The 27,475-nt window shown below is 42.2% G+C and overlaps 2 protein-coding genes across 12 annotated transcripts in view; one reads left to right on the top strand and one right to left on the bottom strand.

Annotated features, from left to right (window-relative positions):
- Positions 1–970, bottom strand: part of Cep170 (centrosomal protein 170) — an 84,170-nt gene extending 83,200 nt beyond the window's left edge. For all 4 annotated transcript variants that reach the window (XM_027418874.2, XM_027418878.2, XM_035445416.1 and 1 more), the window contains exon 1: positions 783–970. The gene's annotated coding sequence lies outside the window, so the exon portion shown is untranslated. The remainder of the gene's footprint in view (positions 1–782) is intronic.
- A 595-nt stretch (positions 971–1,565) lies between these two features.
- The window catches only part of LOC113830672 (SHH signaling and ciliogenesis regulator SDCCAG8), a 200,483-nt gene continuing 174,573 nt past the window's right edge, over positions 1,566–27,475 (top strand). For 5 of the 8 annotated variants that reach the window (XM_027418885.2, XM_027418883.2, XM_035445420.1 and 2 more), the window contains exons 1-6: positions 1,566–1,936; positions 12,540–12,692; positions 14,523–14,608; positions 16,939–17,052; positions 18,928–19,053; positions 25,079–25,219. In XM_027418885.2, the coding sequence (XP_027274686.1) occupies positions 1,870–1,936; positions 12,540–12,692; positions 14,523–14,608; positions 16,939–17,052; positions 18,928–19,053; positions 25,079–25,219 (687 nt within the window). In that variant the 5' untranslated portion in view covers positions 1,566–1,869. Of the gene's footprint in view, positions 1,937–5,081; positions 5,297–6,065; positions 6,087–12,526; positions 12,693–14,522; positions 14,609–16,938; positions 17,053–18,927; positions 19,054–25,078; positions 25,220–27,475 lie in introns of those variants that run through there. The other 3 variants (XM_035445422.1, XM_035445423.1, XM_035445424.1) reach the window with 3 other exon arrangements.

The raw sequence follows: 27,475 nt of genomic DNA, 5'->3' as shown, positions 1-27,475 counted from the left end.
TGTCTTCTTCGTATTTGGGGGTAAAAAAAAAAAGAAGACGAAGAAAAAAAACAGTGAAACTACTCAAGACCAGAAAACAGAGATCATATGACTTAGGACACATTTCCTTGTCTTCCCTTCCGTGTCACGCAGCTGCTGTTTCTCCCCCCACCCCACCCTACCCCCTCGAATAAAACGGAAGGGAACCAGATCCAAACCCCACAACTGGATCTTGGGACAATGAAGCCCACGGGAAGCCACTCGCTCCTCCCGCGGGGATTGCTACCAGGGCCGGAGGCTACGTGGGGTGCAGTCGCGCGGGGCAGGCTGCCTGACAGCGCGTCTTCCACGCCCTCGCGACGCCACCCGAAGGCTCGCTCGTCCCGTCGTCCGACCTCCCCGCACCCCGCGCCACCAGCCTCACACCCCGAAACCAACCCTACATAAAAGGGACGGGCGCCCCGGGAGAGCTCGTTTCCCCAGCGGCCGAGCGGCCCCTTCCCTCGACGCTCCGCCCGCAGCGACTGCCGACGCCTCTGGCGGCCGCCGCACAAAGCCCGGGGCCAGCAGAAGAGCAGCGGGGCGCGCCGAAGGGAAGCCGGCCCGGGGCGTCCGGCTGCAGCCCGTGGGGGAGGGAGGGGAGGGAGGGCGGCGGCCGCGCGGAGCGTCCCGGGCAGCGCCCCTCGCACTCGGGCCCGCGGGCCGCGCCCCGACCCCGGCCGCAGCAGCCGAGGAGGAGGAGGAGGCGGCGGACGAGGATGTGCAGAATCCCGGGCCGCTCCGAACCCGAGCGCATCACTTACCCCTCACCGCCGAGAGGGACCGGACCGGGAGGCGGGGCGCGGCGCGGCGCGTCCCGTCAGTCTCTGCCACGCTGTCCTCCCCCCACCCCGTCGCCGTAGTCGTCGTCGCCGCCGCGGAGCTCGGGCCCCCTCGGTTCCGCCGGGCAATAACGTTATTCCACACACGCCCCACACATAGCGGGAACGGCAGCGAGCGGCGGCCCAGTGCGCAGGCGCCTCGCAAAGGGCAAGCAGCCAGACCCTCTCCCTCCTTTTTCCCCGGGCCGGGCGATGCCTTACTGCGCAGGCGCCAGACCCAGACAATGAAAGGGGGCTTTGAGGAGGGTCTCAGCCACACGCTCGCCCGGCCGCCCACTGCGCAGGCGTGCCCTCCAGACCCGCTGCTGGAACAATGAAGAGCTGCCTGGCTGGAGTAGGACCGCAACCAACCCGGACTACGATTCCCAGCGGGCAGCGCGCCAACTCCACGCGGAGGGCGGGGCGCTGGGCATTCTAGGAGTTGTAGTGTCCGCCGCCTTCACAATCTGGCTGTTTGGAAGATTTTCTGCTTCATTTTCTAGAGAAAAACGATTTTGACAGACATCCTAACTTATACAGAGTTTACAGTGAATCCCTGAGCGGGCTTAGAGATCAACTCCACAACGACCCATTTTGGAGGGGCCTTCACCGGGCCCCTTCTGTCAGCGGGTCGATCCAGGTGGCTGGAGGATGGCAGGAGAGCAGAACTAATCCAAGCTGGGCAGAGGGAAAGGGCGCGGCCTGCCAGTCCGTCTCTTGGCAACCGTCTCAGGCCGCTAAACTGCCTGAGTGGCGCCCTGAGCGCATAGCCCTCTGGGAATCGTAGTGTTGCTGGAAGGCTCATAGGACTCTCGAAGTAGCAAGCTTTCAGCCTGCGAACTACAACTCCCGAAGATCACCATGAGGGCCAGGGAGTAGGAAGAGCCCCCAGGAGATCGGTCCAGGGTTCCTGGCTCCCTAGTGACAGCCGCGACAGGAAGCAGGCAGGCATCCCCCAACCCCCAGCGCTAGGCCTGTCCTCGGAGGGGTGCACTGGACACTTTCCCGCATAACTCCCATCTCTGACCCCATGGCGAAATCCCCAGGGAACTCTACCCTGGAGGACAGTCTGGGGCAATACCAACGGAGTCTCCGGGGTGAGTTGCTCCGAATCTCAGTGCCTAGCTCCTAGGTACCCTGGGCAGTAGTGGGTGGTTTTCCTAACACTTTCCTTGAGCACCAGCCAGGCCGCGGAGAAAGAAGACGGATGTTGCTCTGATCTTAAGGATGAAATAGTTTGATTTTGGTTGTAGGATTAAGCAACGCTGTTAGCTCTTTTTCTGGTAACCTGACCCAACAGGGTACCTACATCTTGATTTAGGTGTCTGTCAGCTAGTGCCAGTACAAACTTGTGGGCATCTCTATGCCTCTTTTACCCTGTTACTATACTTAGATGTTTAACCCAATAAATTTCTCATTCATATTTTTTACACAATTCAAATTCTGGTTTAGTACATTGAATCTTTCTTAGACCAGAAAAAAAAAAAAACAACTACCAATTATTTGAAATAATACGATATTTGTTTATCTACGTTATTTTCATATAGCCAAAGCATTTAAAACTTTATCTTACAAGTGTTCCCATTTTACATGTCAAGAAATCAAAGCTCAGAGAGATTGAGTTGTAGGCCAAAACCCACACAGCTAGATGGTTAGTGGCAAAGGCAGGTATTGAATTCAGGCCTATCCATCTTCAAAACCTATGTATTCTTATTAATCAAGTCACAATTACTATAATCAAAACCCTATTTAGTTAAGTCACGTTTTTCTGAACATAATACCAGAGACATATATATATATATATATATATATATATATATATATATATATATATCATTCTCTGGAAACTTGAGTCCTTGTTATATTGAAGTTGTAGTGTCAACCACACATTGATTTTTGTGGGGAACAAATGAAGAAGAAAATAAATAGTGAACATAAAGCAGAGGATTTTCAGATCTTAAAAGAGGCGTTCATCCATAGCAAGACATGCATGTTAGAGGCTGGGAATGTGACTCATTATTAGATGCTTGTCTGGCGTGTGGAAAGGAAGGAAGGTGAGATGGGCATACAGTAAAGTGGGGCATAGAAAGTAATAAATTCACTAAAGACTTTATTCTATTGGTTGTGACGCACTTTTTCCTATTCTGCATTTTTAGAGGTAATGGCCAACAGCTAAAATATTTGAATTATTTGTAACCTGATTTATTCTGCAAATAATAATTGAGTGCCTGATTTGGGTTGTTCATACTAGGTCATGAATTTGCAATGAGTCCCTATTGCTGTGGAGTCTTTGGGTTAATGAGAAAACAATAAATAACACAATTGCAATTTGTTGTGGTTTCAGATATGGGTGAAAACTAATGTCTGACACATAAATACTTAAGTGTTAGCCCCTAACATTTGCTTCCTTATTTTTTTAAGAAGACTGGAAAGTTTATTTCCTGATGACTCTTGACTTTGTAGGCCTATTGTTTATTGGCTGTATCTATTGGTGGTGGTGTAGATTGTCAGCATCCCCAGTGTTCAAAGTATAGGATGAAGGAATTAAATGCAGTCCTCAGCCTATTGATAGTTCCAAAGTTGTTGGGTACTCAAGTAACTGTTTCTAACTTTTTATTTGGAATCAAGAAAAGTACTGTGCTCAGAGATATAAATGGTTGTAATTTTTAGGTTGGAAAGTTTTTCTGATTTTTTTTGTTGTTGTTTCATCCAGTACTTCTGCAACATAATTTTGGGCCTTTATTTAACCACTGGGGTACAATTTAGTATTAATCATTTTGATATAGTCATGTGGTTGATCTGACTGGGGCAACAGGGAATGAAGAAATGCCAGAAATGAAGAAACATCCAGCTGGGATGGAATGGGCCATGGAGTCAGATGGAGAAACAGCAACGCAGTCTGGAAACTCAGCAGTAGGGGGTTTCTGGAGGGGAGCAGTCTGGGGCGGAAGTCATCTGGGATGAGGAAGCTGTGGTCTGGACTTCCTACATGTACTGGTTTTAGATAAAGGCCAGCTGTATACATACTTTGACCAGGGGAAGCCTTGCTATTCTGCAGAGCCTGACTACAGGGAAGGCCTTGCCATTCCGATGGGTCTGAGGCCTTGGAATCCTTGATATGGCTGTGCTCATGTCAAATATACACATTCAGGATTTCATCTGATCCCCACAATTTGAGGGGTGATTTAATATTAAGCATTTTGATATAGTCATAGGTCTAATTTCAAGCTAGTTTGATAGAAGTGGGTACTTAGCTTGATGGAGTGGCTCTTAATTAGCCTGTACAAGGTCCTGAGTTCAACCCCCAGCACCATAAAAAATAAATCTTGTAGTAATAGGTAGTATGCTGTAGTAGTGCTGCTACTGCTTCCAGTCATTATAACATGAATTTCTAATTAAAATAAATGTAAATTTTATATAATTAGTGCTATAGCCACTTAAAGTCAAAACATTTCACCAATGGCAAATGTGAGGTATAGAAAAAAGATAAACTTTTGAAAACAATTAAGCCATAATTTTAACAATGATTTAAGAAGTGGAACTTGATTTTCTCCTGGTTTTCAGGATGCATTGTTTACTGATTTAGTGACTTCTTAATTGTATTAGCATAGACAACAATATCTGGAAGGAAACAAAGCATGATTAACCCTGGACTTGAGCAGAGTCAAGTATCAGTCACCACTGTCAAAGAGAATAATTCCCTTTAAAGTAAACTTTTCTTTCTGAATAGCCAAACTGTGGTGAGTATGATGTCATTTGTTATTTCAAGAGTGACCAATATTTAAAAGTTGTGTTATAAAATATCTTCCCTAGTTCACGCATACTGCAAAACTAGTAAAGTATTGGTCTTTTATTCCTGAGACTATAAAATAAGTATCTCTTCATTTTTATGAACTAGCCATATGAACATTCAAATTTCCAGCATAGTCAAAGTGAGCATATCGCTGGCGTCCTGGGGGCCACAGAACTCAATCTGGGACTAGAAGGGGTTTTATAGGCCTCTTGGCAGTGTGGTTAGGTGTCTGTTTACTTAGGCGGCATCAGTCAAGGTACACAGTTGCTCAGAGACATTTATAACTAGGGAATGTACAAATGCATCTGCTTCTTCTGTTATAGCCCCCACAAAATTGCATGTTTGAGCACTTGGCCCCCAGTTGGTGGCACTGTTTTGGGAGGTTGTAGAATGTTTGGGGTGAGTGTCCTAGCATCACTCCATTTTATCAAGTAGATTATGTTTCCTAGGTATTCCTTACTTTGTGTTGCCTGTGGCCTTGGTGAGAAGTCGGGGAAGAAACTGTGGCACACACTTGGATTTCTCTTACTTGAGAGGTTTATGCAGGAGGCTGAGCGCTTTGCTTCTTGCTTGGCTACGGTGTGAACAGACTGAGAGTGCCTGCCTCCAGAAACTGAGAGGCCACTCTATGCCACCAGCCAGGATACATAAGGACATTTGAACTGTGAGTCAAAAATTCTTCTCAAGTTGCTTCTGTAAGGTGTTTAGTCCCCAGTAATGAGAAAAGTAACTAATACATACTCCCATCTAAATTTTGTGCATTGCTCTGGATATGTGGTCCTGCGGTAGAGCGGTTGTCTAGTGAGTGAAGGGTCAATTAAACCTCCACCATTGAAATAAAAGAGTAAAGCACTTCAATGCATAATTGTATGTGGACATAGATGAAACCAGCTGGGTTACAGCCAAGAGAGTAGAAGAAATTAAGAATTACAGTCACCCTGAATGTTTTTGTGCTACACATTTGAGCATGCTCTTCCAGGACTAAAAAGGAGTGAGGCTGCAGGGCAGTGTGGTGTCTGTCCCTCCTCACAGAGCCATGCCGCATTCCTGGTCCAGCATGCTGTGTGGATGCAGTGGAGCAACAGTGCCCTTTTCACCTGAGCAGATGGTTGCTGTCCACCTTTGGCTGAGTGGGCAGACTGTTCAAACAAGCTTGTCTTTGACAGGAACACACACTTTCTCTTTTATATACACTCTCCATGCAGCTCTCCCTTTTCCCTTCAAAACACCGCTATTTCAGCCTCTAGATGCAACCCATGGAGACTATGACAGAGTCAGGAGAGAATGTGCGACTAAGAGCCAGATCACTCAACTTCCTGTGGCTTGGCCGATTAGCATCTGTGCAACCGTGGACAAGTTAGTCAGTTGGATTTGGATTTCTGCTCCCTTGTCTGCAAAGTTAAAACCTTGAACTCGATGTGAGAATTGTTGCCTGTAGGAGCCAGGACAATGAAGTATGTAAGGGACTGAGTGAAAGGTACCAGGGAAAGGGTAGGTGTGTGCTCAGACTCTGTGCTTTGTGCTTTTCCTTGTTTTCCTGACTTCCTTCTCCCTCTACTTCTTCCTTCCTTCTGCTCTTTCTCTAAGAAAGCCAAGCATAAACACATCTAAGAGCCCAATGTTCCCTCTGTCACCTGGAGTGCTGGTGACCTTCTCAGTGCTCTGAAGAGTAAAGATTGTGCTCACGTCTTAGGAAATTCAAATGAGTTGAGGTAGTACACTGAAAGTGAGAAGGGCACTGAGGTCAGAACACTAATCTTGAGGAAGGTCCTTTTTGTATTTGATGTAGCTGGAGAAAGCTGGAGATAATGTTGGTGGTGGGTGTTTTACTTGGATGTAGGGAAGAATTCACATCTGCAGAGGGTTGTGTAATAACACTACTAACCGAGAGGTTTGCATGTGTGCCAGCTAGCAGTGATGTCATCAGGACCTTTGGCCCACTAAGAATACATGTTTATCTTCAGGGAAAGTTTCTGTTTTTCTCAGATTTACTTATGACACTTAATTTCTTCTTTTCTATGTCCATAAGTATTTTCTTGACTTTTTTTTATTCTTTGCCATGTGTTATTTGTATTTATATGTCTGTAGGGGCACACACATACACAAACACACACACACAAAACACTTGAAGTCCTCCTTTGGTATCAACAAATGCACACACACACACACACACACACACACACACGTATATAAACCACACACACGTGTATGTAAAACACACACACACACACACACACACACACACACACACACACACACACAGGGGTACATGTACACCTTTGGGGGATGTAAAAATAATTATGAGTACTTTTGTTTATATGTTCATGTTTTTAGTGGGTCCTTTGTTTTTTAATTGTATGTTTTGTTCTTTCTTTACTAGAACAAAAATCAATAAGCAAGGCATTGTGGAATATGCCTGTCATTCTAAGCTGAAGAGGCTGAGGCAGGAGGAGTTCTAGTTCAAGGCTACCCAGGATAGTTGAAAACAAATAAATAAAATCCCAGTTTTCTTTTTCCTCTACTAATGAGGTAAACTAGGTAAAAGACAAGACTTAACGACAGACAGAAAGGACACCTCACGGTAGTCACCCTGAGCCATAACTGTGTGTCTAACCATATTATAGAATTATAAGGGCACTTTGTTGTGTTCTTGGAAAGAAGATGACAAGCTACTGGGATAATGAGAAAAGTTGTATTCTTCTCAGCATCTTTAAAATGACATTACCAGCGCATGGCAAGGTTTTCATGTGAGTCCACAGGTAAAGACAGTCTCTGCACTCTGCACACATCTCAGCAGCCTGGGTCATGATGGAGTTCACTAAGCCCACTGGAAGGTTGGAAGGAGTGGACCTAGACTAGATACTGCATCAGGCTCTAGACTTGCAATAAAGTAGGCTAAATGCAGAATTTGGACTCTTAAGGTAGAAATGATAAGGAATATTACTATTACGGTAGTAATATTGAAGAATCCTACATTGACAGTCGTGGGATATGGTTATACCCTGCCCTACAAGTGCTAATAACATCAGCAGGCTATGCTGTGCATTCATCAAAGGGCTGTTATGTTTGTAGTGTAATGATGTGTCTGGTGGTAGGTACAGCATTTCCAGTGGGACTAGCTCCTAAGGCTGAGCAGGGGCTGTTTTGCTTCATTCTTCTCAACCAGGAACAATTTGTCTGGCAAGGAAAACGAGGGGCGTGCTAGTGGTATCCATGAGTAGAAGCCAGGGACAGTGGCAAAGATGCATAGTCAGCTTCCTATGACAAAGTTATCAGGTCTGAAGCACCAATAGCACCGTGTTCAGAACAATGTTGTAGCCTTTGCAAGAGACTCAAGGAAAAGTAATTGCAATTATGAATACACACTCTATTGTCTGGTGATTCTGCTCCAATTCTTCTGCCAGCCCAGCTAAGATCAATTATCTACTGGTAAAAGGACCAGCTGCATTAGTCCACCCTGCTGCTGCCAAGGAGGTGCCAGGTGCATGCCACAGGGTAGACATACCAGACTCAGATTGGCTCCCTCACACCTGTCATTGATAATCTTCCAGGCCCTGCTTTCTTAATGAAGATTACACTGTTGTTGAAGTTGTCTTTCCCTATTGTGCCATGCCATGTATTTCGGCACATTTTTAGCCATTAGAGTTAGGATCATGGATTTGTTGAGACTTTTTCATTTTCGTGTAGGTCTTTTAATGGCTTTCACTATTGTGCTGGCTACTTACAAGACTTGGCTTTGTCTGACTTTGGGTGAGCCGCTCTTTCTCTCATGATTTTGTTACCTGTTGGTTCTCTAGGAAACCATGACAGCTGTCTTCTAAACTGGGCTGTGGTCCAGTCAAGTATGAACAGACACGTTTTTCTTGTCTTCCTGTGGTTTCATTTTCCTGCTTGTCCGCCTAGCCTAAGCTTGTGTCAGGAACTGCAGGGCATCTCATATCTCAGGCTAGGAAATGGTTCATTGCATGTTTTCTCAGAGACAGCTGGGCACTTTACAGAATGAGTCCCCACCCCTGACACTAGGTCATTTCTCTTTCACATCTCCTAGGCAGATGGAAAATGTAGAAATTAATAATTGATTAGATGAATGTAGTTGTTGGTCTTACACTGAGTGTACTTTTGTTTGTCCAAATCCATGTTAATGCCACCTCTAGCTAAGGAGCTGTTGGTGGGTCTGTTGCCTGAGGGGGGGGGGCGGGTCCTTCTTCAGTGGTGGAGCTACTGGTAAGCTGCCATGTTCCTAAGTAGCTCCACATCCGGACGCATGCAGGCAATACTAATTAACTATAACTCAGGGGGTTATAGAAGAACAATAACAAAATAAACCAATTTAAATAGTAGAAGACTTTTGGGGGAGTAGGAAGGAGTCTAGAGGGAGTGGGAGGGGTGAGGGGAAGTAAGGGTGTTAAATATGATCAAAAACAGTATATGCATGCACATAATTGATGAAATGAAGCTCAGCGGTGAGCCAGGTGTTAAAACGTAGGGAAAAGAGAAATTGTACTGAGGAATGAGTAAGACACACTTGGACTTTAGTCTTTGGCTTTAGTACCTTTCAGTGCTCATTGTATTGATTGATGTTTAGAAAACAGGCTGCAGAAATATTTATTTTCATGTGATCTGTAGGATGCAGAGGTTCTGTTTGCATTTAGATTCATAATTAAGTTTATAGACAGCCTGTGGTTATTGAGGGAGAGAAGAAATCAGAATGTATTCTGAGAAAGGCGACTGTTCTCAGAGAGCAGAGGAAGCAGATAGTCTTTCTCTGGCTCTTGTTAGATAAAACTGCTGCCATGAGCAGCAGGTAGGAAATGATACCGGGACCCTCCCGTCTAATCTGTTCTCCTAAGTGTGAGCCGCAGTGAGCTGCATCTGGTGAGAAGTGGATTATGGGAGGTTCCATTACAGTGGCTCAAACTAAAGAGTTATGGCATTTCATGTGTCTTGAAGCATCTGAATTTATCCCTCTGGATTAAGTCAGTTTGTCATATTATATGTGTGCTGCTAAGGGAATTGAAAACACTTATTGTGCTTTGAAATCTTACACTACAATGATTTTAAAATGTCATTTGCCTCCTTCATCTTAGTTTTAGGATGTAGATCTTGCAAAAATTCCTTCTCTGACCCTTACAACTGAATTAGTAGTTGCAAAGACAAAGCCAATAAACCAAAATTCACTTTTTGAGGGAGGTTAATTGTTGATCTTAGTGTCTCGTAATTTTATACAATATTTTTGATGCAATTTAGCATGTAATATTGGTATGGTTCTGAAAAGCTAAACAAAAATATTAGAAACAAGATTAAAAAGGTTGTTGCAAGTTGACCTGCAGTCTGAGGATGTTGCTCAGTGACAGAGCCCTTGCCCAGCATCCTCTTAGGCCCAGGGTTCAATCCCTAGGACCACAAAAGAAATGCATAAAGCAGAACCCTGCCGTTGTTGTGATATCATGAAGGAACTATACCTAAAGGGACTTCCCACTATGCACTTTTTCATGTAGGATCCCCCCCCCTTTTTTCCTAATGTAACTTCTTAGCTTTCAATTAGAGTAGGTATAAATAAATAATTATTCTTTGTCTTAGAAATGAAGTAATTTGATAGCTTTATGAAGCATTCTTTTAATGTTAGTCAAACCCTCTGTCTCCTTCCTAATGGATGCTGTAAAGGCAAGTGCTTTATTTATAGATTTAAGGACATAAATCTCAATGTCTGAATTGCATTGCATCTCATAGACCACTTTGATTATCCTTTTCCATTGACAAGTCTTTTCAGAAAATCCTGAGTTTTAGAAAACTACTTTTGCTTCTTGTATTGCTAAAAACAGGACTGCATCTTATCTAGACTTTCTGAAACCCAGAGGGGGTAAGAAGGGACCAGACCTGGCTATCAGTCAAGACCAGGCCTGTGTTCAGAAGAAGGTCTGTGTGGAAATCAGGTTGCTATGGGGAAAACTGGTGATAAATTCACTATGAAGACAATAGCATTTCGTCATTCATGTCAGACAGGGGAGGCCGCTTCTTTTTAGTGTTAGCCATGTAAAGGGTGGGTTTCTATAAGTAAAGAAATTATGCTACATATTTTGTAACATGGAGTATTTTTTTCTGTTAAGTAATAGTTATTATGTTTGGTTCTAAACTTAAAAGTTAATGACATTAGAAAAAATGTAGAATGTATGTTCATGAATGTTTTCCTAGATGACTGATAATGAATTGGGCCTTTTAGAATGTGTGTGTGTGTGTGTATGTGTGTGTGTGTGTGTGTGTGTGTGTGTGTGTGTGTGTGTGTGCGCATGGAAGTAAGAGGATGACCTTGAATGTCTTTCCTCAATTGCTCTCCACCTTATCTTATGAGACTTAGACTGAAACTCATAAATCCAACTACAGTGGCTGACTTATGACCCTCGGGGATCCACCTGTTCTCTGCCCCACCAACAATGGGGTTACATGTGTGCTCTGCCACATGCAGCTTTTTACAAAGGTGCTGGTGATCTAAACCCAGATCCTAATGTTTTCAGAGCAAGCACTTTACCAACACATTTTTCTCCCCAACTTCATTTTTATGCCATTACAGTTAAATGGCCTCTGGAATCTTTTGGAGGCTACGCTGAACACTTAGGTGGAAAATAGGTAGAGGAGCTTCTTGTAGTCTCAGGGTCGGTCCCCAACCACTGACTTCTTTATATTTCTCTCCCATAGTGTGTCCAGCTCTTAAGTAAGCAATGCGAGACAGAGAAAGCAAACCCTGCTGATCCTTCTAAGGATGAGATGTAGCTATCACTGTAGCCTGTTAATGAGAATTCGGGCCGTGAAGAAGTGCAATGTGACCCTGAGGCTATTTTTAGAGATGAGTGATCATAACAGTGTACCTTAAAGTATTCCATCAGAGACTGTTTGTCAGTTGTGTGCTGGTTGTTTTCATTTTCGACTCCAGGGGGTTGGTCCTTCATACTAACCAAGTGAGATGTAGTCAGTCAAGACTGTGCAGTAGGGGTTGCCACCTTGAGCACCCAGCTGTGCCACTCTTGATCAGAACTAGGTCAGGCAGTTTGAATTCTTTTGTTGAGGCAGGGATGTCAAGTCTTCAGAGAAAATGTGGCTTCCCTGGGCCAGAATGGTTCTGTCCACTCACCTCATAGCTCTAGGTTGGACAAGCAAATTTCAAGCACTTAGGGAAAAGAAGGAACCTCCCAAGGCTGGAAATTATCTCACCACAAAGGGAGCTCTGCCATTCAGTTCTCTTTTCTGATTGCATCAGTGCACTGGCTGGTTTTGTGTGTCAGCTTGACACAAGCTAGAGTCATTGGAGAGGAAGGAGCCTCAGTTAAGGAAATGCCTCCATGAGATCCATCTGTAAGGCATTTTCTCAATTAGTGATCAGTGTTGGAGGGCCCAGCCCATGGTGGGTGGTACCATCCCTGGGCTGGTGATCCTGGGTTCTATAAGAAAGCAGGCTGAGCAAATCAGGGGAAGCAAGTAGCAAGAAGAACTCCATACCCTCTATATCGGCACCTGCCTTCAGGTTCCAGCCCTGCTTGAGTTCCTGTTCTGACTTCCTCTAATGATGGACTATGATGTGAAAGCGTAAGCCAAATAAACCCTCACCTCCCCAACTTGCTTTTTGATCATAGTGTTCCATTGCAGCAATAGAAACCCCAATGAGACAGTCGCATACAGTGAATGTTCATGATGTCATGAGCAAGCAGGAACTGTAGTGACTCCCAAGTCTAATGTCTAACTATGAATGCCATCTTCTCTTAACTCCTCTGTTATTCTTTAGCTAGCCAGAGCTAGAATTCTACTTCTCCCTCATAAATTCCCCAAAACTCCTTTTGAGGATGCCTGGTTGGCCAAGTATTCCTGTGAGCACCACCATTTTATTGGCCCTGACTTTCATCAGGTTTTTGTTGCAGAACGTGCCAATAGAAGCATTCACCAACTGAAATGTGCCCTGAGAGATGTTGATGTCACTGTGGAAGAAGGTGCACTAGATCCTTCCGCCAGCATCAACGTCGAAAATGAGGACACAGAAATGGCCTGGCATGAACTGCAGCACAGCCATGCTGGTGAGTGTGACTGTCAGTCTGAGCATGAGTGGCACACAGGGGATTCTCCCAACGCCGCAGAAATGACTGCATTCAGTTGGCCACTCTACTGCCAAGTTTCTGTTGCTGTGTAACAAAAGAGCAATGTAATTCCTTAACACTTAGCTTTTTCTTTTGACTTCCAATATCCTATAGACTTAAGTCCAAAATCTTTAGGATGGAATAATACTATTTTTCTGACTTAACAATATTCCCTCACCTACTTCTCCAGTCAGATTTTCCCTGCTGTCATCTTAACCATCCTTTTCACAGGCCTTATCCAAACCATTTGTCTTAGAAAGCAGCTGTCTCTTAGCAACTCCTGACCATGCTTCCATATTTTTATACTGGAGTTCCTCGTGACTGACACTTCTGATGCCTTTCACACTCTTTACCTAGTGCCTATGTCCTGTTGACCACCATTGCTAGTGCCTATGTCCTGTTGACTACCACTGTTAGTGCCTATGTCCTGTTGACTACCACTGTTAGTGCCTATGTCCTGTTGACTATCACTGTTTGTTAGTGCCTATGTCCTGTTGACTACCACTGTTAGTGCCTATGTCCTGTTGACTACCACTGTTAGTGCCTATGTCCTGTTGACTACCACTGTTAGTGTCTATGTCCTGTTGACTACCACTGTTAGTGCCTATGTCCTGTTGACTATCACTGTTTGTTAGTGCCTATGTCCTGTTGACTACCACTGTTAGTGCCTATGTCCTGTTGACTACCACTGTTAGTGCCTATGTCCTGTTGACCATCACTGTTAGTGCCTATGTCCTGTTGACCACCACTGTTAGTGCCTATGTCCTGTTGACTACCACTGTTAGTGTCTATGTCCTGTTGACTATCACTGTTAGTGCCTATGTCCTGTTGACCATCACTGTTAGTGCCTATGTCCTGTTGACCATCACTATTAGTGCCTATGTCCTGTTGACTATCACTGTTAGTGTCTATGTCCTGTTGACTATCACTGTTAGTGTCTATGTGAAAGCAAAGACAGTGCTGTGTTCCCTATCCATGAAGCTTTGTGCACAGCTCTGGGATTACATTAAAAGCTTACATATATCTGCTGGTGTAACTATTGTGCTTATCACATTCTTACTTAAAAGGCAGTTTTTTTTATTGTCTTTCTTTTCTTTGTATCCCCAGCCAATAGCAAAGTTTTTATTGCCTATAGTAGTTTAAGCAATATTTGCTAGATTGATGTTTGGTAATAAAATGTTAGTCTACTTTCCATCAATATAACAACATCTTAGATAAAAAAGACTTACAAAGAATATGCTTTTTCTGCATGAAGACAGAGTCTCGCTGTGAAACCTTGGATGGCCAGGAACTCTCTGTGTAGACCAGGTGGGCTTGAACTTGTGGTCATCCCCTGCCTGGGTCTCCCAAGTGATGCTATTACAGGAGTCTGCCAACATACCTGAATGGTTTACTTTGGCTTATTTTTACATGTTTTAGCCCATTATTAATTGGCCTTGCTTCTTTAGGCATGTGGCAGGGCTGTTCCTCCAGGCAGGCACATACAGATTGGTAAAATACTCACCTCATGCCAGGAAGGGGGAAAGAGAAAGAAGAGGTAGTGCCCATCCTCCCCAGTAACTTGAAGACTTCCCACATTTCATAATTTAATTTAATAGTCAAATCCCCACCTCTTCACTGGTCCTACCTCTTCTGATTTTATCTCCCATTAATGTTAAGTGAGGGGCATTTTCTTCAATGCATGGTCTTTGGGGGACATTTACAACCTAAACTGTGTGTAATCCATGGATCTCTAGCAAGGTCAATAAATTCATTGCTTTTGCTCTGTAGTCAGTCAACTCAAAGCTTTGTTGCGCCAACAAGCAAGTAAGGACAATGAAATATCTCCACCACGAAGACGAAAGATGTCCCCTTTGGTAAGTGTCACCCTTAAAGCCTAACAAAAGCATGGGATTTCTAGCTTTGCTTTATTTTCCTGTCTCATTTTGAGCATGTTGCACACATTCCAGATTATAGTCACAGGAATTTTAGAAAAAAATTCCTTCATCTCTGATCATTTAAACTGATACTTTTAATTTATTTTTTAGATTCAAAAGCATGGGCAAGAGAACAGTTTGAGAAATGTATTTTGCAAATGTTAGTGAATATATAAAATGACAGTCAATGCAAAAGCATGTTTTAGTAATATTTCTTAGAAGTTCCTGTCTATATTTAATCATTTGTAGGTTGCTAACTGTAATGTTAGATCCCCTCCTTTTAATGCTGTTTCATTTAATGTTATAATTAGTGAGAAATTATGCAGCATTTTTTGAATTTGTATATACTTTGAAGAGTTTGTTATAGTTTGGATATCCATCTATGACACTTAGAACAAAATACTAGACATACTTTCCATCCCAACAATGCCTTAGTTTTACTCTCAGGAGACCCACATGCTTCTAACAAGCCATGCTGGCTATGGGAGGGTATTTCATGGCACAGTTTGAAAAGTGACTTCTAATTAGCATGCCTTACAGTCAGTACACAATGCCCTCTTTTACATATGCTCCTGTAAGTGCACTTGTAAGGCAATGGTAAAGAAATTCTCAGGGTGCAGACGTTTCTCCCTACCGTGACTGAGTAAGCTCTGTTGCGCTAGTTTGCAGCTTTGCCTGTGAAGTTAGGGAGGGTACATGAACGCGCAGCCGCTCTAGCACCTTCCTCTAATGGACTTGAAAGAACTGCATTCACTATGCTTTTAAGGGCGTTCTAGAAACCACACCAGCAGTAGTAAATGCACTGAGTGGTAAGATATCTTACTAAAATTATAATCAATAGCAATAAATTCTGAATCCGTGAATGAAGTGTATTTCTCTAAAGCAAGAATAGAGCATAAATTGTATACTGTGAAGAATGCAGTGCTCCTTCAAGGGTGCCATTATGACACTCTTTCTGTGAGCCAAGGCATGCCACATATTTATAGAGTACAGCCTGCAGGCTTTACATTCAGTTGTCACACGTACCAGAATTCTAAGGTGGCTGCTGCTATGATTGCTAATATTTATATCTTACTTTGAGGGTTTCTAAAGAGGTCTAAATATATCATCTTCCCTAATGATTGCGAAGATTCCAGGACTTAGGCCCAGTGCCTTTTTAGCAACTCTGTGACGTACATTGTGGACTTAAGGCCTAGATTATGATTTTGGTCTAGTTCGGGTTCATTCTTTAATATACTCAGCCCTATTCTTTTTTATTTTTTTGTATTTTGATTTCAAATCTTTTTTTTTCTCAGATTATTTTTAATTTGAATTAGAAACAGGATTGTTTTACATTACAATCCTAGTTCCCAGCCCTATTCTTAGGATGGAAAATATTTCAGTCAGAGATACTGCTCTGTCAAAGCCATGAAAATCAACTGAGTGAGAAATAGAAGTGTCTCTTTGCAGGCCTTCCTGTCAGGCTGACTGTTGACTCTCATTTCCCTTTTCCTGATTTTTTCTTCCTTAAAAACCAACAGTAGGAGAACTTTTTCTGAAATGTCTTCTTAGGCTCCTTAGGGCAGCTTGCGTGTCTCTTTTAGGGCTTACCTTAGAGGATCTGTGCCCACAGATGCATAGTTTTGAATTGCAGCAAAATGAGGATCACACACATACACACACACACACACACACACACACACACACACACAGAGAGAGAGAGAGAGAGAGAGAGAGAGAGAGAGAGAGAGAGACTGCACAAGCCTAAAGCATCCACTCAACAACAACAACAAAATGAAACCCCAAACTCTAGAATTTTTATTGTGCCCCTTTGGAATAGAATTTTGCTTCACTGGCATGCATCTGACTTCCGAGTCCCTGTCTGAAGTCTCTTACATGGTGAGCTGATGTGCAGTTTCAGTTGGCATTCCTCTTCCCAGACAAGGTTTTGAAGAGAACTGTTCATTATGTCTCAGCATTCTGTATGGGCTGTCACATTGTTAGGTAGTTAAGCAGGTAGCCATTCCAGCCAGTTACGGTACCCTGCTCTGGAAAAGAAACTCCATGTGTCGTGTGCTTTTAATAACTGTTCGCTCTCTATCTTTCCAAAATAATACTCCTCTCCTTATACTTGTGGAGTTTCTAGAATAAAGATATAAATACTGTGTGTATTCTGTGATGTGGTACACTGTGATCTAGTCTTTGCTTCTGTCACGCCAGCACTAGATTGCATGTAGAGGATAATCAGATGATTGTGTGTGTGGCTGCCTGATCTGACCTTCTTCCCTTAGCGGCCATCAGAATGTGAGGACAATAGCACGCCTACTGTCTACAACCTTGTTCCCATCATTAATGACCAGTCTCAGTACATTCATCATTTAGAAGCAGAAGTTAAGTTCTGCAAGGTAAGTTGCTCATCAAGACTTCAATGTATGTCAATTATACCTTATATTGAAATTTGCTGTTCTTAGTTTCCATGTTTACTGCAATCTACTGAAAAGGACTGTTCCTATGTGGTACTCTCCATCATGCCATTTCTAATTGTTTAACTCCCTAGTAGTCCTTGTTATTGTTTTGTCGAATGCTGTCCATGGTCAGCATTAGTAAGAGTCACGAAGTAGCTCTGCCGGTTCTCCCAGGTTCCTGCCTTGAGACCCTGCCCTGACTTCCTTCATTGCTGTATGTAATCAGGAAGTGTGAATGAAATAAATCCTTTCCTCTCCCAAGTTGCTTCTGGTATTTCTCACATACCAGAGACCTAACTGGAACAGTAAGCCTTTACTGTGAGGCCTTGGCTTTATGACTAGAAGTTAGGCTGCTTTTACAGTTTGCTTTTTACTATAAACATCAGGGAACCATTCTTCCATGGACTTGCACTTGTCTCCTTTCCTTAGAGAATCCTTAAATTCTGTAGGTTGACTTTCTCCACTGTTGTCTGGGAGCCCTGTTGGTTTGGTAAAGCATTGGAGGGGACATGGTGCTGTCTAATTCCGAGTCCCTTTCACATTTTACTGAGCCTGTGCCCTGGAGGTGGGGAGGGTGGAGAAGACTAGGGTTGTGTGTTTATTATTATCCCACTCCATTTAAGCTTTGATAAAGCCAGTGTCTTTATGTCCTTGAAAGTGTTTTCACTGGAGGCAGGCCTTATTACAGAGAACACAAGCTCCTGGGCATATTTCACAAGTGCTGCTTTGCCTCTTCCTGGCATGTGGATTTATTTCTAGTCTTTACTTTGAATACTTGGTAGTCATAGAATTAAAACTCTGAGGGGGTTCTTGATCTCCCTAGAGTTTTGAAATCTTAAACTGATCCACACTGAGCTTTGAACCATTAATCAATTATAATTTGGATTTTCATTTGTAAGTACTGGCTTCTGCAGAGGTTTCTTCTCAGGTATTGCAATTCTAAGTATGTTTTCTTTAATTTGGAGGAGCAGCTTTCTCTGTGACTTTATTTCTTAGTGGGTCTAAGAAGAATTTTGATTTTCAGATTGTTAAACTTTTTTATTAGAGAGACTGGGTTGATATCCTCTAAGCTCAATTATATGCCTGACAGAAAACTGGAATTTTGAAACTATTTTTCAAATTACAACATTTAATTACAGATTTGCTTTTTTCTCCGTAAAGTAGATAAAAAGAAATCTGCATATTGCATAATAGCTTTTGGTTACAGTAGTAATGAATATTAGGTTACACATTCATATATTTGAGATTTTTATTTTCAGAAAGTGAGTTGCCACTCAGTAACTATTCAAGTCATGACTTCCCTAATTCCTTATATTACACATTGCTAGGCCAAGGATGTATATAAACTAAGAATGCTCAAACATTAGAGCAGACTGCTTCATTTGTGATTTTTCTGGGCACTGGTTCATAGACACTGTAATTTCTATGATTTGTCTCTCCTTCCATTTATTCCTCTCATGGTATTGACATTTGACCTTTGGTAGTAATTTACTTTTCAGCAGAAAATCTCTTAGATAATCATTTTAAATAAGACTTTTCTCTAGTCCTTGATTCCGTGAAGAAACAAACTTCCAGAAAAAGGACTCATTTGTCATGTGGTCATCAGCGGGCTTTCAACTGTCCACCAAGTAACCTGGATACTTGATAATATTACCTAATGTTGGTTTCCTTTCCTGCTTTCATATAATTGTTGTATGTCAGGAAATTGATAGCATAAGTCTTCCATAATTTATTTCACCCTAGATTTCATAGTAATTGATAAATATAAGTATTGCCTAAAATGCTTTAATGTATTTTGATTTCTGCTTTTCATAGGATGAATTATCTGGAATGAAAAATAGGGTACAGGTAGTTGTACTTGAGAATGAAAGGCTCCAGCAAGAACTGAAATCTCAAAGACAGGAGGAGACACTGAGGGAGCAGACACTTCTGGATGCATCTGTGAGTAGTGTTTGTAACCACAATCTTTATCTTGAATGTTTCTTCCTATACTTTATCCCAGTTTTTCAACTTTGTCCAGCCTTTTGATGTAAAATTGTCAACTGCAAAGTTCATACCATGAAGTTGAATTATAAAGAAACAAAACAAAACAAAACAAAAACTCATAGTATTTTAAGTAAGTTGATTATTTTGTGTTGGGTTACATTCATGGCTACTCTGGGGCTCATATGGACAATGATGCACAGATCAGACTTATCAGGCCCATCTCTTTGAAGTTTGGTGAGAGTGTAATGCTCAAATTTGCATGGTGCCTCAAAAGTTAGAATCAGATGTGGTGGACTGGATCTGCAAGTGACAGAACAGGTGGCTGGAAGTCCCTCCAGTTTCCACTCTGAGCATGCTCTTGTGCCTTTTCCATATGGAAAGAGGAACCTGCAAGTACAGAATGTTACGTAGGAGGAATTGTACTAAATCTAGAAATGGTTCAGAATCTTACCCAACTCTGTTGACCTTCTAAGATCTTAGTATGATGAGCAGCATAGTGTAGTGAAAGAACTCAGATCTGTGAGGCTGAGATTCAAGAGTCCATAAGTTTATGTTTCTGGTGGTATTTACTACGTAGTTTAATGAAACTTGCATGGCTTAACCTCAGTGATAATTAGTAATTTGAGAAGCTTTACTCACATCAGGGTCTATAATAGGAGCTCTTGGGTTCCATCCCCTGTGTCTGATTTTCCTGGTCTGGTTGTGTCCTGGGAATATAAGCTTCAAGTTACCTATGGGATTCTAGTATCAGTGGCCAAACTTTGAAGAAGAGTGGGTCAAATTATCTTTAGAATTCTATGACACAAAATGCTTGGAATTGTATTTAAATTATGTTTAAATTTAATATCTTTTTATTACTTATTAAAGATACTCTTGTATTAAAAAGTTTCTTTCACAATTTTCCCATGGGACACAGCTGATCATAGCCTGTTCCTCTGTATGAGACAAATTGTACCTTCCATGGTAGGTTTCTTTTTTTCTTTTTCTTTTTTTATTTATTTTACATACCAACCATAGTTTCCCTTCCCTCTTCTCCTGCTGTTCCCTCCTCCCACCTGTTTTCTACACTACTCCCACCCCCCTGACTCCTCAAAAAAGGTAAGGCTTCCCATGGGAGTCAACAAAGCATGGCATATCAAGTTGAGGCAGGACCAAGCTCCTCCCCCCTTCATCAAGGCTGTGCAAGGTATCCCGCCATAAGGAATGGGCTCCAAAGAGCCAGCTCATGTGCCAGGGACAGATCCTGGTTCCACTAATAGGGGATCCACAAACAAACCAAGCTATACAACTGTCACTCACATGCAGAGAGCCTAGGTCAGTCCCATGCAGGCTTCCTAGCTGTTGGTCTAGAGTCCATGAACTCTCAGGTCAGCTGTCTCTATGGGTTTCCATGGGAGAGTTTTAATGCTTGCTGGTTGTGGCTTACTTTGTCCTTTATAGGGTTTTTGTTTTTGTTTTTGTGCGTTTACTTAAGTGTCATTAGAAAATCACTTCTATTAAGAAGAATATGTGAAAGTCTTGATGTACTTATGTATCAGCTGATTTTGGCTTTGAAGCTTTCTTGCCCCAGTCTGACTCAATGTTTCATTTCTGATCCTTGAGTCATGTGTGTAAGAATGATTTGCTGAGAAGCAACTCATTTGTTGCTGAGAAGCATCTGAAAACTCACCATCAGACTGATGATTAGTGTTTCCATTTGCTTTTCTGTGTTTCCTTTTACATTTTCGACAAGTTACTTACCCTTTGATATACAATTATTTTGAAGCTTTACATAATTAACACTGGTGGTTAAAAATTCTTAGTACTTATAATTTGAATGTCAAATTGAAAAAGACATATCACCCTATAAAAAGTACTTGGGAATAGCCCATTTGAAAAATAGTCTTGTGCTTTTCTTAAAACTATACAATCACTAAACAGTGAATCAATTATTCATGGTCTTCAATACTTACACAGAGGCAAAGAAGGGAGAGAGGAAGTGGAGGGAGAGAGGAAATCAGACAGACAAGTGCATAAGAGGGCAGCCAAAGGGAGCAACACATGGGGGAAGGAAGCGATGGCGAAGCCCAAGTGCCTGGCAGTCTGAGCAAAGAGTATTTGCCAAAAGAAAACTACAGCCACAATCTTAGAATAAACACAGTTCCAGGGAGGTTTTCCTGTTGATCTTACTCATTCACATGACATGAAAAGCACTGCAAAGATTGAAATGAGTGTTGTAGGAATGCCAGCTGACCCCCTTAGTCTTCTGGGGTATCCACTATTACAGAACAGTTGCCCCTGCTTTCTACTTGAGTAGATTAAGAGGTGTTTCACCAATGCATACCGTATTCCAGTTAGGATGAATAAGATTGTTCAGGAGATCTTAACTGCTGCTAGGTTAAGAATATTTTTTCTAAGGAAGAGTAGGCTTTTCTAGTGACACAAATGCTCGCACTAAATCTCAACAATGCTATTGGTTAATTTGAACTTAGATATCCCAGTGTCGTGCAATGTTCTCTTTTGTGAATAACTGAAACAATGATGTAGTAATAACTATCATTTGTCGGGGCACTGTTTCAAGCCTATTATTTATCTTGTATTATTTCAGCTTTACAATAACCCTATAAGGCAGGTGTTATTATTTATATTTTTTCAGAGGAGAAAGTTAAAATATGTAGTAGTTAAGTAACCTAAGTAACTGGTATACTGTCCCAGAACTGGAAAATGGTAAAGCAAGGACTGGAGCCCAGGACTGTCTGGCTCTTGAGCCCCCCAACCTTGTATTGTGCTGCACATCTGCATAAATTAGTGGGAGATGCTCATGCTACACCAGACCTGAGATTCCTCCCAGAGAAGAGAGGAATATTCTCTGTTCTCCATTTTATCTCTGCACTCTCAGGCTAGCCAACAAGACATAGAACTTTTGAGCTAGTTGATGACCTAGATGTCATAAAAAATGGTGATCCTATTTTATAACTAAAACTATACAGGGTGGGAGAAATGGCTCAGCAGTTAAGAGCTCTGGCTGCTCTTCCAGAAGACCTGGGTTCAATTCCCAGCACCCACATGGCACCCACATTCTCATCAGGAGAAGGGAGCAATGAGTGGGGGAAAGAAGTGAAGTGATGGCACAGTGCATCTGCCTGGCAGTCTGAGCAAAGAGTATTTGCCAACAGAATGTGCACATGGACATGTTCACATGGACATGCATGCAGGCAAAACCCCAATGCACAGAAAATAAAAATAACAAATTATTTTAAGAAAACTATTTAAAGTATACAATTCATTTTAAACTCTCATGAAATCCCCCTTCCAGGAAAGTTTTCTCTGTACTTAAAAGGTACAATAATATTAAAATATGTTACTTATGAGAAATGTGGCACTTATTTGAAGGTCTAGGTAGGTATTTCTACCTAGATAAAATTTCTGAGTCATTTTCTTAATTAAAAATGTTTCTGACAATAAGTAAGATGTTTTCAATGATTTTAAGGATTAAAAAAAATCGGTTAAATACTATTCAAGTTTTTTAAAGCTATCTGTAGAAGACAAGCACTTATTCCTAAAGAATAATAATATTTTATATCATGAGTGTAGTCTGTGTGTTTTAGCCAGTTTCTCTAGAGGAGATTAGTGCCCTCCCTCATCCTTTGCTGACTCCAGAGCAACTTTGAATAGGAGCAATCTTACGAGAGCGAGATCTCTTACACAAAAGCTTGCAAACTTGTTGCCTGGGACCCCTCTTGTTGTGACCCAGCATGTCTCAGCCTTATTCCCTGGGGTTCTACCTGAGTGGGGGTGTGTGGACCTGGAAGCTTCGAGGAACCCAACGGCGATAAAGACCAAACACAGGCATCTTGTCATCTTCAGAGAGCTCTCAGTTCCATGTTGTGGAACTAGAGCTATTTCTTTATTAGCCATCTTTTCTGGTGTCTCTTAACCATCCTGCTAATACTAGGAGGCAACCATTTCTCTTTGTTCTCCTCTCGCAGCTCGCCCACTTAGCTCCTAACCTTGGTCCTCAATACATTACTCACATACCTCTGATCTCCCTGCCCAGGTGCAGGCCTATACAGATGCTTAGGCACATACAGATGCAAATAAGAGGCATATTACCCTCAGGCCATGGTAAACAAAAGTACCCCTGCTGACATTAACAATACAATAGTGGGCCGGAGTTTCCTGGCACCACCGCTGTTTATGGTGGCCAGAACCTGGGACCCTATATTCCATCCCCCACACCCTCTGGATTGTCCAGCTTCCTACCATCATCCTTCTCCTTTCTATGAACACTCCTGTGGGAGCTGTGCTCATTCCCACTCCAGGTTTTCTTGGGAGGCGTCCTCTTTCTGTAAGGTTTTCCCATCTAAATGATATGCCAGGACCAAAACTTTTCCAAAAAAAAACTCATTTGAATTTCTGACTCCTCTCAACCTCCTTCCTCTATTCTGGCTTAGTCCTTATGGGAACAACTGATCTTTTCTTGGCTTGAAGAGCTATGATCCTGGAAAACTCAATGGCCACCAAAGCCAGTGGCTTTCAAGTTCTTGTCTACCAAATTAGAGAAATGAAGGTCACAGGTCACAGGTTACAGAGGGTCAGTTTTAGAGAAAAGTTTATTATAGGTTCATAGGTGGGATGGAGGGGAGGAGAGAGAAGGAATAAAAGAGGGGTGAGATTCATGAGAGAGAGAGAAAGAGAAAGAGAGAGAGAGAGAGAGAGAGAGAACAAAACCCACAAAGCTCCTATATAGCAGGAGGAGTTCTACCTGAGGTACCATCATATCAAACACATCAAACTTCTGGTCTGGGGCTTTTTAAAGCAATTCCTGCGGAAATTGGTGTGAGGTATGAGGAGGGGGCCAAGATGGAAGTGTAGTTGACTTTTCTTGGTTCTCCGGCACACCTGCAGCCCAGAACTTACCTTTTAGACTCCTAACTGTCTACTTTGGTGTGCATTTTCCTTCATTAGACTGTAAACCCATTGGTGCTAAGCTTTGTTATTTTTATTTTTGTATTCCAAGTTATTAGTATGGGTTTTTTTTTGTTTTTTTGTTTTTTTTTTAGCACAATACACATACAAGTGTATATGCACACAGTAGGTCCTGTGCACATGTCTGAACATAATAGGTGCTATACACATGCTTGCAGTAAACTAAGCTTGCAAGAGAATATGGAGTAGGATCAGCACTGCCCTGGAATGTCGGCCACATTACAGATCAGCGTGGCACTGCCTCATATAATTCAGTGTCTGGGGGCCTCACCTTCTTTATAAGTATTGCATCCTTTGGCACTTAGCAAAGGCTCTAAATTAATGTAAGTATGGTAGTCCTTATTGCCTCTATACATTTCCCAGATCTTTAAGTTGCTTATCTCCTTGAACATTGAAAACAGAGATTATAAATTGGTTATAGGTTCCTCAAAGTCGACCAACTGCGAGCCAGCATTTAGTAATGTTTTCAGTGGAGAACAATAACCTACCTTACCGTTAATCTTATGATGATGTGGATTTCTGTTCCCACATGGAAATGGCTGTTCCTGTTTGCTTATGGCACATTTTAGCTATGTGTCCTGCTCCCCACCACTCCTTTGTGAGTCCCTGAGATGTGTGGCACATGTCACTTCTATTAGCTGCACATGTGTTCTTTTTTTCTTTCCCTTTTTTGATACTGAAAATGGTACCCAGGGCCTTGCCTTAGCCTCCTTGGAATACGGAAAAGGAAAGACAAACTGAGACTGAGCTATCAGGTTTCTGTCGAGAATGGTAAATACATAGGCATCCAGGCTCCTCTGTGGATATTTGGATTATTCTCTGCACATGTGGGCACTTGACCTGTACTACCCATCTGCAGCAGAGCCCTAATGGCATGACCATGCAAAGCGATGCTTGACTTAGAGCCTCAACATATGCGTCTCCCCATGGGTGGGAACCATGGTCCATTTATAGTCTGCATATTTATTTACTGTTGAATGCCAGCTGCAACTAATGGTGCATTTTATTTTAGGGAAACATTCAGGATTCTTGGATTAAGACAGGAGAAGATTCTAGGGTGGATGAAGCTGCGAAGAGACCATTTTCTCATGGTGATGCTGAATCTGGCAAAACTACATCCACTGGTGATGCTGAAAAATGGAAGCTAGAGCTGGTGAGTGTGGGGTGCAGTTTGTGGTTTGTTTGTTTGTTTTTTTTGCATCTCTTTTTAGTATCTTGAGTTATATCTAGAAGTGGACTTGTTGGATCATATGGTCATTGTTCACCTTTCCCCTTTGCTTCTTAGAGCTGACTGTTGCTGTCACCTGTCAGTCTCCAGCGCTTTGTCCTGCCTTCCCACATCCACTTTCGAACCCCTCTAAGGGATTTGTCGTGTCAGTTACTGCATTTTTTCTATTCTAGAGTTTTTCTTGGTTCCTTTTTGGAACTTGCCCTGCTTTCTCTAGCTCTTTGGCTATTCTTCTTGTTGCTCTTTGGCTGCATTCAAGGCAGTTGCTTAAATCCGTTTCTTTAGTAAGTCTGATGTCTTTGGTTTCTCAAGATTTGTTTTTGATTTATCCCCTTCATGACCCCATGGGTTTTTTTGTTTTGTTTTTTAATTTTTTTTATTTATTAACGTATGAATGTTCTGCACATATACCTACATGCCAGAAGAGGCCACCAGATCTCATTACAGATGGTTGCGAGCCACCATGTGGTTGCTGAGAATCGAACTCAGGACCTCTGAAAGGGCAGCCAGTGCTCTTAACCTCTGAGCCATATCTTCAGTCCTGTCCCTGTGTTTTTAATCTCCTTTATTCCCAAACTTTACAGACAGTTGAGTGTTACGATAAATCTTTCTGCCAAAAGCCGCCTGAGCCCCACTGCCACATGTGAGCTTTATGCCAGCTGCCTGTCCGAGTTAGGCCCAAATGAATACACAGAAACTTGTATTAAGTTCAAAACTGCTTGGCCAATGACTAGGATTCTCATCTGTTAGCTCAGTCTTAATTATCATAAATCTATATATTTTATAAGACTTATCTTATCGGACGCCTTATTGGCGTCCCTCCTAGCTGGTGGCTCACATCCTGCTGCTGGAGGAGGCGAATGGGAAAAAAGGGCCCCTTCCTGTTTCTCCTTCGCTTAAATATGAGTCTCCTTGCTATGTCACTTCCTGCCTGGATCACCACTTCTCTTCTACATTTCCCAGAATCCTCTTTGACTCCTAGTCCCATCGAACTTGCTGTCTCATTGGCCAAACAGTATTTTATTTAACAATCAATAAGATAAACATACACAGAAGTACATTCCCCATCAGTTGAGTGTCTTCCTATGTCTTGCCTTGCCTCCCACTGTCACTTTGATATCTGACAGTGTATTCAGCCTGCTTTTCTAAGGTAGCAAGTGAACTCTACCCCAGAACAGTTTTGATACCACGTGCGCCATTCCACAGGCTCTTCCTGAACATTTCTAACATTGGCACGGCTTAGACACATCCATTAAGGTCCTCCAAGTTCTACAGCCCGGTGATTTGGCTCTGAAAGAGCACTCATGTAATTATCCCATGGATCAGGATGTTTTTATTTTTTTACTTCTCTTGTGATCCCGAGGCTCTGCCATTCCCTGTCTCTTCATTCCCATAGCTAGTCACCATCCTGATTTTCATGAACATTTGCCAAGAATGCATTACTGAAGATTGTACTTGAATCTTGCCAATTAAAAAAGGATCTATAAGATGGAATCTTTTTTTAAAAAAAAGGAAGTATTTTATTGTATGATTCCAATAATAGAAACCATATTTACGATCTGCCTAATCACACAGGAAAAAATGAGTCAAAAGAAGCAGTACTAGTGATTAAAGCATTCACTTTGAACTGGAGGATGGTTTTGGCTGACTGTGCTTTCAAATGCAATTTTACACTGATTGGGATTAGCCTCTTCTTTTAAGCTTCTGTATTGAACCACTAATAACTAGGTACAGTTTATTCACTGGGACAGCTTTGAAAAAAGCTTACAAACTTCCAATCATTTCCCACTTTTGCTGTCACACCTGCCTAATTCCATCACCATACAGAGTTTTCCACCTCATTTCTGGAGGAATCTCGAGGAAAATCTGTCTTCCCTTGAAAAGATATGGACACTCCTAATTCCCCCAACTCCATTCTGTCCTTTCCAAATGTGTTTCTTTTTGGCATAATAGATAAAGATACTAGTAGGATTTTGGAAACCTAAATTCTGTCCTCCTCCTATCAAACTACAGACAATTCAGTCATATGTTCTTTAGTCACCTATTTTTAACTACGAAGATTTGTATTTGCTTGGTCCTTTGTCATTTATCTTCACCATTGTCCAGGAATTTACACAAGACAGCATTATACCTTTATAGAAATTCAGTTACAGAGAGGCCAAACAATATAGCCAAGAACCC

Source organism: Cricetulus griseus, chromosome 5, assembly GCF_003668045.3.
Source record: "Cricetulus griseus strain 17A/GY chromosome 5, alternate assembly CriGri-PICRH-1.0, whole genome shotgun sequence".
NCBI lineage: Eukaryota > Metazoa > Chordata > Mammalia > Rodentia > Cricetidae > Cricetulus > Cricetulus griseus.
Note: the sequence above shows the minus strand (reverse complement) of the source record. Positions and strands in the feature narration are given on the sequence as shown.